The sequence below is a fragment of the Trichomonas vaginalis genome, chromosome II (genome assembly GCF_026262505.1).
Source record: "Trichomonas vaginalis G3 chromosome II, whole genome shotgun sequence".
In the NCBI taxonomy this organism is placed as follows: domain Eukaryota; phylum Parabasalia; order Trichomonadida; family Trichomonadidae; genus Trichomonas; species Trichomonas vaginalis.
This window is the reverse complement of record NC_067204.1, coordinates 95,840-108,309: the sequence shown is the minus strand read 5'-3', so window position 1 is coordinate 108,309 and position 12,470 is coordinate 95,840. Positions and strand designations below refer to the sequence as shown.

General features: G+C 45.1%; 1 protein-coding gene across 1 annotated transcript, besides 2 other annotated features; it reads left to right on the top strand.

Annotated features, from left to right (window-relative positions):
* Nucleotides 1-3,008: 3,008 nt before the first annotated feature.
* Nucleotides 3,009-3,049: a mobile genetic element.
* Nucleotides 3,049-3,789: a mobile genetic element.
* A 337-nt stretch (nt 3,790-4,126) lies between these two features.
* TVAGG3_0457950 (periaxin-like family) lies at nt 4,127-12,154 on the top strand (the record flags this gene model as incomplete). The annotated part of the gene is made up of 1 exon (XM_051234921.1): nt 4,127-12,154. One exon carries the CDS (start codon nt 4,127-4,129, stop codon nt 12,152-12,154), a length of 8,028 nt encoding a protein of 2,675 aa, XP_051092745.1.
* Between the last annotated feature and the right edge of the window lie 316 nt (nt 12,155-12,470).

Here is a 12,470-nt window from a genome sequence, read left to right as displayed (position 1 = left end):
GCCATTTTCGCTAAAAAGTGCCGCTCTTAAACCTCCACTCTGTGCACCAACAACTCGGTTTAAAAGCATAGGATTGCTTGACATTTGTTGCAACATAGTGGGGTCATTCAGCATTTGTTGTTGCAACTGTTGTTGTGGTGTCAGTCTTACTATTGGATGTTTCAATGCTCCCTTCCTCTTACGTATATTCTTACGTAGCTTACGTGGCATTTTAAGTGAAGTTAAAAAGCGGTTTTTGACAGATGTTTTATTGTGACTTCTTCGTAAAGACTTTGTTGAGACTTCTTCGTAAATGAGTGTAAATGACCCAAAAATATATTTTAGGGTAGAAGGGTATATCTACCCCGTTTTCTACCCTCTTTTCTACCCTCTTGAATTTTCATGAATTTCTTCGTAAAGACTTTGTCAAGACTTCTTCATAAAGACTTTGTTAAGACTTCTTCATAAATGTTTTGTTGAGACTTCTTCGTAAAGACTTTGTCAAGACTTCTTCGTAAAGACTTTGTTGAGATTTCTTCGTAAATGACCCTAGTAGTATATTTTGGTGTAAATTTCATGAAAATTCAAGAGGGTAGAAAAGAGGGTAGAAAACGGGTAGATATACCCTTCTACCCTAAAATATATTTTTGGGTCATTTACACTCATGAACTTTCTTGTCTATGTTTTGTTAAGACTTCTTCGTAAAGACTTTGTTGAGACTTCTTCGTAAGACTTTGTTGAGATTTCTTCGTAAAGACTTTGTCAAGACTTCATCGTAAAGACTTTGTTGAGATTTCTTCGTAAATGACCCTAGTAGTATATTTTTGGTGTAAATTTCATGAAAATTCAAGAGGGTAGAAAAGAGGGTAGAAAACGGGGTAGATATACCCTTCTACCCTAAAATATATTTTTGGGTCATTTACACTCATGAACTTTCTTGTCTATGTTTTGTTAAGACTTCTTCGTAAGACTTTGTTGAGACTTCTTCGTAAAGACTTTGTTGAGATTTCTTCGTAAAGACTTTGTTGAGATTTCTTCATAAAGACTTTGTCAAGACTTCATCGTAAATATTTTGTCAAGACTTCTTCGTAAAGACTTTGTCAAGACTTCTTCGTAAAGACTTTGTCAAGACTTCTTCGTAAAGACTTTGTTGAGATTTCTTCGTAAATGTTTTGTCAAGACTTCTTCGTAAATGTTTTGTCAAGACTTCTTCGTAAAGACTTTGTTGAGATTTCTTCGTAAATGTTTTGTCAAGACTTCATTATACTCATTCATCCTCAGGGCTAGAAGGCACGAAGTGCCTGGAAGCCCCACTACCTTTTTTTTTTTTTTTTTTTTTTTTTTTTTTTTTTTATATCATATTTAAAATAAGAATATACTAGTTTAGGTGGTATAATTTTTTTTCGATAAATTTGAGAGCATGTACGTTTAGGACATCAAAAGTGTCAATTCGCTCAGCGAAAGCTGAGCTAGCTTCGTTCTCGAAAGAATAGGGAAGGAGTGAAAGAGAGTGATACAGATGTTGACACATTCATATCATTTCAACAAATTTTGAATCAAATTGAAATGCAATGAAATTCAATTCACTTCATATCCTTCAGTCAGTACATTGACATCCTTCTACATCACAATGATAACTCGTGCATCAATAGTTCTACAACTAACTCAGAAAAAACAAGATTTTTCCTTCCAGCTTACAGCTTTTAAAAAGTTTCGATGATAAAAATCACTCTACTCTTGTTTATCGATATGTTGTGATAGTAGGTAAACGTATTCTTATCGATATTAATAAAAATATTTTTACGAAAATCTGAACCAATTACAGAGTTATTCATAAAGTTTATGATAACTGTAATTACTTCATCTTTGTTTTATATTTGAATAAACAATTTAATTTAATTTGCATAATTTTTTTTAGTTGAATGACAGGAAACTTAGTTGAGTTGTATTATTTTTATCGTTCAATTCATTGTATATGTGAGTGATCCAGATATTTAATAATTTTAGAAAAATTTATTAATTTGATTAACAAATTTTAATCAAAATAGCAAAAATCTATTTGATAGCTGTAAGCAAATAATAATTTCTATTTCAACCAAAATCACTTATTTTCATCTAAACGTATAAAATTGTCAATTTTATGAGAATAAATTTAAAATCTCATGAAATATAAAGGAGAGTAATATTTTTCAATTTTCTTTTTTTCTTTCTCTCAAATATTTTCTATTGGGAATTTTCTTGTTATCAAAAAATAATTTTAATATTTGTTTATTTCATTACATACAATAAAATTTAAAAAACTCTATTTCTTCACAAGAAAATTTTTTCCTTCATATGAAGAAACATTTTGTTCTCCATTTGATGCTGAGTCTAAATCTCGATTTTTGAATTTTCTTCTTTCCAAATTTCTTTTTTCCAAATTAGAAGTTTAATTCAAATTTTCAATAGTTTATATATTTTCTCAAACCGTCTTAGATTTTCTCACTTTTTAGGGATTTTCTCTCAAAATATACAAAAATAGTAATACCAATACATGTGTCTAATATACTTTAAAACCATCGTGATAAAATTCAAAAACGAAGAGTTCTTCTCTCCAAATTTTTTTCAAAATCAAAAAAATGAGATAAAAAAGCACGTTTGGAAAATTCATTTTTAGCATTTTAGGAATTTTCTCACTTTTCTTCCAAATTGACATCCTTACTCACCACTTTCAAGTTTTTCATACATATATCTTACCCATTCATTTGGAATACGAGGTCTCGAGTTTTCGTTCATTTTTTTTACTTTACAAAACTGTTTATTTTTCAGAATTTTTAAATTTGAAAAAATCCATTCTATATCTGATAAATAATATATTATTTTTCAATCAAAATATTTTGATTATCATCTCAAAAGTGTTCTCAAAACCTAGTTTTTCTTATTTTGGATAATCTTAATACTTCTATTATTATAAACTAATTGAACACCATATGTTTTTGTATACTTTTACAAAAAAATTGATAGATTTGTGATACTTCCCCCGACGATAGAATTGAATAGCTTACATTTTGACAGAACTTAATATGGAACATTGCTAAATGATTTTTAGCATACACCTTTCTTTGTTCATCTTCTAAATACAATTTATTTTTTCTTAGATATAATTCTATTCATTCAATTCGATCGTCATTTTTCAGTACATGATCGTAATTTTCAATTATTGATCGCGATTTTACTTCAGAATTTGTTCGCAATATTGCTTATCAAAATTATATCTCTATTCTCTCATTTCTGTTTAGTCAATATCATTACACTCCTATTGTCTAATAACATGCTATTAATTTTCTTAAAATTAAAAAAAAATATCAACTTTTAAAAACAGAAACTTAACATCCTTAGGTCAATGGATTTTGATGTGAGATACATTTAATCTGTTTTTCTTTTTTTATTTTAAATAATTGAATATTTATAGTTGTTATGGGTCTTACATCATGTAAAACGAATTTTCTTAAAGTAAATTTACTTTTTCTTCCATCTTTCTTACATATTTATTAAAAAATTATCCAAAAAAAGATGTTTTAGAATGAAAAAAAATAGAAAAATCTTCATTTATAGTCTTTCTTGAATGTATGCGTTTTGATTTTTTTCTTTTTTTAAAAATTCAATTTCTAGAAAAATCGAGAAAAAATCATTTTCTTCTATTTTTTAGGACGCCATACCCATTGAAATCTCCTCTCAGGACGCCATAAACTGTTCAATTATGGTGTAAACTTCTCAAAAATTGAATAGTTTACATCAGGACGCCTTAGGACGCCAAACCTTTACGCGCCCGACTTTAATTTGAATTCTTCTCACTTTTTTTTGATTTTAATTTTTCAAAGTTATTTTAAACTTCATTATTTATCCTTGATTCATAGAAGATTTTCGAAATTGATATCTTTTTCTTAAATTATCTCCAGTAATCAATATCTTTTCATTCTTAACAGATTTTCCAAAATAAACATAAATATAAAAACAATAATTCCACAATATTTTTTCCTTTAATTTTGCAAGTCTCATCACACTTTTCAATGCTCGAGTGTTAAAAACTGTTTAAAAATGGAGCTTATATGGAAATAGTGTAGAGATTAAAAATTACCACAGACTATTTCAGAGGATTGAGTGGCACTTGAAACCCCTTACCGTTACGCACACAAAACACCCTTCTTCCACATCTCATCCACTTTCCCAAGGCAACCACCCAACTCATACGCACACAAAACACCCTTCCTTCCACACCCTCTCATCCATCCTTTCCCAAGGCAACCACCCAACTCATACGCACACAAAACACCCTTCCCTTCCACACCCCTCTCATCCCATCCTTTCCCAAGGCAACCACCCAACTCATACGCACACAAACACCCTTCCCTTCCACACCCCTCTCATCCCATCCTTTCCCAAGGCAACCACCCAACTCATACGCACACAAAACACCCTTCCTTCCACACCCTCTCATCCCATCCTTTCCCAAGGCAACCACCCAACTCATACGCACACAAAACACCCTTCCCTTCCACACCCCTCTCATCCCATCCTTTCCCAAGGCAAACACCCAACTCATACGCACACAAAACACCTTCCCTTCCACACCCTCTCATCCCATCCTTTCCCAAGGCAACCACCCAACTCATACGCACACAAAACACCTTCCCTTCCACACCCCTCTCATCCCATCCTTTCCCAAGGCAACCACCCAACTCATACACACACAAAACACCCTTCCCTTCCACACCCCTCTCATCCCATCCTTTTCCAAGGCAACCACCCAACTCATACGCACACAAAACACCCTTCCCTTCCACACCCCTCTCATCCCATCCTTTCCCAAGGCAACCACCCAACTCATACGCACACAAACACCCTTCCCTTCCACACCCCTCTCATCCCATCCTTTCCCAAGGCAACCACCCAACTCATACGCACACAAACACCTTCCCTTCCACACCCCTCTCATCCCATCCTTTCCCAAGGCAACCACCCAACTCATACGCACACAAAACCCTTCCCTTCCACACCCCTCTCATCCCATCCTTTCCCAAGGCAACCACCCAACTCATACGCACACAAAACACCCTTCCCTTCCACACCCTCTCATCCATCCTTTCCCAAGGCAACCACCCAACTCATACGCACACAAAACACCCTTCCCTTCCACACCCCTCATCCCATCCTTTCCCAAGGCAACCACCCAACTCATACGCACACAAAACACCCTTCCCTTCCCACCCTCTCATCCCATCCTTTCCCAAGGCAACCACCCAACTCATACGCACACAAAACACCCTTCCCTTCCACACCCCTCTCATCCCATCCTTTCCCAAGGCAACCACCCAACTCATACGCACACAAAACACCTTCCCTTCCACACCCCTCTCATCCCATCCTTTCCCAAGGCAACCACCCAACTCATACGCACACAAAACACCCTTCCCTTCCACACCCCTCTCATCCCATCCTTTCCCAAGGCAACCACCCAACTCATACGCACACAAAACACCCTTCCCTTCCACACCCCTCTCATCCCTCCTTTCCCAAGGCAACACCCAACTCATACGCACACAAAACACCCTTCCCTTCCACACCCCTCTCATCCCATCCTTTCCCAAGGCAACCACCCAACTCATACGCACACAAACACCCTTCTTCCACACCCCTCTCATCCCATCCCTTTCCCAAGGCAACCACCCAACTCATACGCACACAAAACACCCTTCCTTCCACACCCCTCTCATCCCATTTTCCCAAGGCAACCACCCAACTCATACGCACACAAAACACCCTTCCCTTCCACACCCCTCTCATCCCATCCTTTCCAAGGCAACCACCCAACTCATACGCACACAAAACACCTTCCCTTCCACACCCCTCTCATCCCATCCTTTCCCAAGGCAACCACCCAACTCATACGCACACAAACACCCTTCCCTTCCACACCCCTCTCATCCATCCTTTCCCAAGGCAACCACCCAACTCATACGCACACAAAACACCCTTCCTTCCACACCCTCTCATCCCATCCTTTCCCAAGGCAACCACCCAACTCATACGCACACAAACAACCCTTCCTTCCACACCCTCTCATCCATCCTTTCCCAAGGCAACCACCCACTCATACGCACACAAAAACCCTTCCCTTCCACACCCTCTCATCCCATCCTTTCCCAAGGCAACCACCCACTCATACGCACACAAAACACCCTTCCCTTCCACACCCCTCTCATCCCATCCTTTCCAAGGCAACCACCCAACTCATACGCACACAAAACACCCTTCCCTTCCACACCCCTCTCATCCCATCCTTTCCCAGGCAACCACCAAACTCTCATACGCACACAAAAACCCTTCCCTTCCACACCCCTCTCATCCCATCCTTTCCCAAGGCAACCACCCAACTCATACGCACACAAAAACACCCTTCCCTTCCACACCCCTCTCATCCCATCCTTTCCCAAGGCAACCACCCAACTCATACGCACACAAAACACCCTTCCCTTCCACACCCCTCTCATCCCATCCTTTCCCAAGGCAACCACCCAACTCATACGCACACAAAACACCCTTCCCACACCCTTCCACACCCCTCTCATCCCATCCTTTCCCAAGGCAACCACCCAACTCATACGCACACAAAACACCTTCCCTTCCACACCCTCTCATCCCATCCTTTCCCAAGGCAACCACCCAACTCATACGCACACAAAACACCCTTCCCTTCCACACCCCTCTCATCCCATCCTTTCCCAAGGCAACCACCCAACTCATACGCACACAAAACACCCTTCCCTTCCACACCCCTCTCATCCCATCCTTTCCCAAGGCAACCACCCAACTCATACGCACACAAAACACCCTTCCCTTCCACACCCCTCTCATCCCATCCTTCCCCACACCACCCAACTCATACGCACACAAAACACCCTTCCCTTCCACACCCCTCTCATCCCATCCTTTCCCAAGGCAACCACCCAACTCATACGCACACAAAACACCCTTCCCTTCCACACCCTCTCATCCCATCCTTTCCCAAGGCAACCACCCAACTCATACGCACACAAAACACCCTTCCCTTCCACACCCCTCTCATCCCATCCTTTCCCAAGGCAACACCCAACTCATACGCACACAAAACACCCTTCCCTTCCACACCCCTCTCATCCCATCCTTTCCCAAGGCAACCACCCAACTCATACGCACACAAAACACCCTTCCCTTCCACACCCCTCTCATCCCATCCTTTCCCAAGGCAACCACCCAACTCATACGCACACAAAACACCCTTCCCTTCCACACCCCTCTCATCCCATCCTTTCCCAAGGCAACCACCCAACTCATACGCACACAAAACACCCTTCCCTTCCACACCCCTCTCATCCCATCCTTTCCCAAGGCAACCACCCAACTCATACGCACACAAAACACCCTTCCCTTCCACACCCCTCTCATCCATCCTTTCCCAAGGCAACCACCCAACTCATACGCACACAAAACACCCTTCCCTTCCACACCCCTCTCATCCCATCCTTTCCCAAGGCAACCACCCAACTCATACGCACACAAAACACCCTTCCCTTCCACACCCCTCTCATCCCATCCTTTCCCAAGGCAACCACCCAACTCATACGCACACAAAACACCCTTCCCTTCCACACCCCTCTCATCCCATCCTTTCCCAAGGCAACCACCCAACTCATACGCACACAAAACACCCTTCCCTTCCACACCCCTCTCATCCCATCCTTTCCCAAGGCAACCACCCAACTCATACGCACACAAAACACCCTTCCCTTCCACACCCCTCTCATCCCATCCTTTCCCAAGGCAACCACCCAACTCATACGCACACAAAACACCCTTCCCTTCCACACCCCTCTCATCCCATCCTTTCCCAAGGCAACCACCCAACTCATACGCACAAAAACACCCTTCCCTTCCACACCCCTCTCATCCCATCCTTTCCCAAGGCAACCACCCAACTCATACGCACACAAAACACCCTTCCCTTCCACACCCCTCTCATCCCATCCTTTCCCAAGGCAACCACCCAACTCATACGCACACAAAACACCCTTCCCTTCCACACCCCTCTCATCCCATCCTTTCCCAAGGCAACCACCCAACTCATACGCACACAAAACACCCTTCCCTTCCACACCCCTCTCATCCCATCCTTTCCCAAGGCAACCACCCAACTCATACGCACACAAAACACCCTTCCCTTCCACACCCCTCTCATCCCATCCTTTCCCAAGGCAACCACCCAACTCATACGCACACAAAACACCTTCCCTTCCACACCCCTCTCATCCCATCCTTTCCCAAGGCAACCACCCAACTCATACGCACACAAAACACCCTTCCCTTCCACACCCCTCTCATCCCATCCTTTCCCAAGGCAACCACCCAACTCATACGCACACAAACACCCTTCCCTTCCACACCCCTCTCATCCCATCCTTTCCCAAGGCAACCACCCAACTCATACGCACACAAAACACCCTTCCCTTCCACACCCCTCTCATCCCATCCTTTCCCAAGGCAACCACCCAACTCATACGCACACAAAACACCCTTCCCTTCCACACCCCTCTCATCCCATCCTTTCCCAAGGCAACCACCCAACTCATACGCACACAAAACACCCTTCCCTTCCACACCCCTCTCATCCCATCCTTTCCCAAGGCAACCACCCAACTCATACGCACACAAAACACCCTTCCCTTCCACACCCCTCTCATCCCATCCTTTCCCAAGGCAACCACCCAACTCATACGCACACAAAACACCCTTCCCTTCCACACCCCTCTCATCCCATCCTTTCCCAAGGCAACCACCCAACTCATACGCACACAAAACACCCTTCCCTTCCACACCCTCTCATCCCATCCTTTCCCAAGGCAACCACCCAACTCATACGCACACAAAACACCCTTCCCTTCCACACCCCTCTCATCCCATCCTTTCCCAAGGCAACCACCCAACTCATACGCACACAAAACACCCTTCCCTTCCACACCCCTCTCATCCCATCCTTTCCCAAGGCAACCACCCAACTCATACGCACACAAAACACCCTTCCCTTCCACACCCCTCTCATCCCATCCTTTCCCAAGGCAACCACCCAACTCATACGCACACAAAACACCCTTCCCTTCCACACCCCTCTCATCCCATCCTTTCCCAAGGCAACCACCCAACTCATACGCACACAAAACACCCTTCCCTTCCACACCCCTCTCATCCCATCCTTTCCCAAGGCAACCACCCAACTCATACGCACACAAAACACCCTTCCCTTCCACACCCCTCTCATCCCATCCTTTCCCAAGGCAACCACCCAACTCATACGCACACAAAACACCCTTCCCTTCCACACCCCTCTCATCCCATCCTTTCCCAAGGCAACCACCCAACTCATACGCACACAAAACACCCTTCCCTTCCACACCCCTCTCATCCCATCCTTTCCCAAGGCAACCACCCAACTCATACGCACACAAAACACCCTTCCCTTCCACACCCCTCTCATCCCATCCTTTCCCAAGGCAACCACCCAACTCATACGCACACAAAACACCCTTCCCTTCCACACCCCTCTCATCCCATCCTTTCCCAAGGCAACCACCCAACTCATACGCACACAAAACACCCTTCCCTTCCACACCCCTCTCATCCCATCCTTTCCCAAGGCAACCACCCAACTCATACGCACACAAAACACCCTTCCCTTCCACACCCCTCTCATCCCATCCTTTCCCAAGGCAACCACCCAACTCATACGCACACAAAACACCCTTCCCTTCCACACCCCTCTCATCCCATCCTTTCCCAAGGCAACCACCCAACTCATACGCACACAAAACACCCTTCCCTTCCACACCCCTCTCATCCCATCCTTTCCCAAGGCAACCACCCAACTCATACGCACACAAAACACCCTTCCCTTCCACACCCCTCTCATCCCATCCTTTCCCAAGGCAACCACCCAACTCATACGCACACAAAACACCCTTCCCTTCCACACCCCTCTCATCCCATCCTTTCCCAAGGCAACCACCCAACTCATACGCACACAAAACACCCTTCCCTTCCACACCCCTCTCATCCCATCCTTTCCCAAGGCAACCACCCAAACCCCTCTCATCCCATCCTTTCCCAAGGCAACCACCCAACTCATACGCACACAAAACACCCTTCCCTTCCACACCCCTCTCATCCCATCCTTTCCCAACGCAACCCACCCAACTCATACGCACACAAAACACCTTCCCTTCCACACCCCTCTCATCCCATCCTTTCCCAAGGCAACCACCCAACTCATACGCACACAAAACACCCTTCCCTTCCACACCCCTCTCATCCCATCCTTTCTCACCAACCACCCACACCCCCCTCATCCCATCCTTTCCCAAGGCAACCACCCAACTCATACGCACACAAAACACCCTTCCCTTCCACACCCCTCTCATCCCATCCTTTCCCAAGGCAACCACCCAACTCATACGCACACAAAACACCCTTCCCTTCCACACCCCTCTCATCCCATCCTTTCCCAAGGCAACCACCCAACTCATACGCACACAAAACACCCTTCCCTTCCACACCCCTCTCATCCCATCCTTTCCCAAGGCAACCACCCAACTCATACGCACACAAAACACCCTTCCCTTCCACACCCCTCTCATCCCATCCTTTCCCAAGGCAACCACCCAACTCATACGCACACAAAACACCCTTCCCTTCCACACCCCTCTCATCCCATCCTTTCCCAAGGCAACCACCCAACTCATACGCACACAAAACACCCTTCCCTTCCACACCCCTCTCATCCCATCCTTTCCCAAGGCAACCACCCAACTCATACGCACACAAAAAACCCTTCCCTTCCACACCCCTCTCATCCCATCCTTTCCCAAGGCAACCACCCAACTCATACGCACACAAAACACCCTTCCCTTCCACACCCCTCTCATCCCATCCTTTCCCAAGGCAACCACCCAACTCATACGCACACAAAACACCCTTCCCTTCCACACCCCTCTCATCCCATCCTTTCCCAAGGCAACCACCCAACTCATACGCACACAAAACACCCTTCCCTTCCACACCCTCTCATCCCATCCTTTCCCAAGGCAACCACCCAACTCATACGCACACAAAACACCCTTCCCTTCCACACCCCTCTCATCCCATCCTTTCCCAAGGCAACCACCCAACTCATACGCACACAAAACACCCTTCCCTTCCACACCCCTCTCATCCCATCCTTTCCCAAGGCAACCACCCAACTCATACGCACACAAAACACCCTTCCCTTCCACACCCTCTCATCCCATCCTTTCCCAAGGCAACCACCCAACTCATACGCACACAAAACACCCTTCCCTTCCACACCCCTCTCATCCCATCCTTTCCCAAGGCAACCACCCAACTCATACGCACACAAAACACCCTTCCCTTCCACACCCCTCTCATCCCATCCTTTCCCAAGGCAACCACCCAACTCATACGCACACAAAACACCCTTCCCTTCCACACCCCTCTATCCCATCCTTTCCCAACCACCCAAACCCACTCTCATCCCATCCTTCCCAAGGCACCACAACTCATACGCACACAAAACACCCTTCCCTTCCACACCCTCTCATCCCATCCTTTCCCAAGGCAACCACCAACTCATACGCACACAAACACCCTTCCCTTCCACACCCTCTCATCCCATCCTTTCCAAGGCAACCACCCAACTCATACGCACACAAAACACCCTTCCCTTACACCCTCTCATCCTCCTTTCTCACCAACACAAACCCTCTCATCCCATCCTTTCCCAAGGCAACCACCCAACTCATCGCACACAAACACCCTTCCCTTCCACACCCCTCTCTCCATCCTTTCCAAGGCAACCACCAACTCATACGCACACAAACACCCTTCCCTTCCACACCCCTCTCATCCCATCCTTTCCAAGGCAACCACCCAACTCATACGCACACAAACACCCTTCCTTCACCCTCTCTCCATCCCATCCTTTCTCACACCCCCAAACTTCATACCATCTTTCCCAAGGCAACACCCAACTCATACGCACACAAAACACCCTTCCCTTCCACACCCCTCTCATCCCATCCTTTCCCAAGGCAACCCACCCAATCATTAGCACACAAAACACCCTTCCTTCCACACCCCTCTCATCCCATCCTTTCCCAAGGCAACCACCCAACTCATACGCACACAAAACACCTTCCCTTCACACCCCTCTCATCCATCCTTTCTCACCAACATCCCAAACCCTCTCATCCCATCCTTTCCCAAGGCAACCACCCAACTCATACGCACACAAAACACCCTTCCCTTCCACACCCTCTCATCCATCTTTCCATCAACCACCCCTCTCAAATTTTTTAATATTGTTTATTTCATTACATACAATAAAATTTTAAAAACTCTATTTGTTCACAAGAAAATTTTTTCCC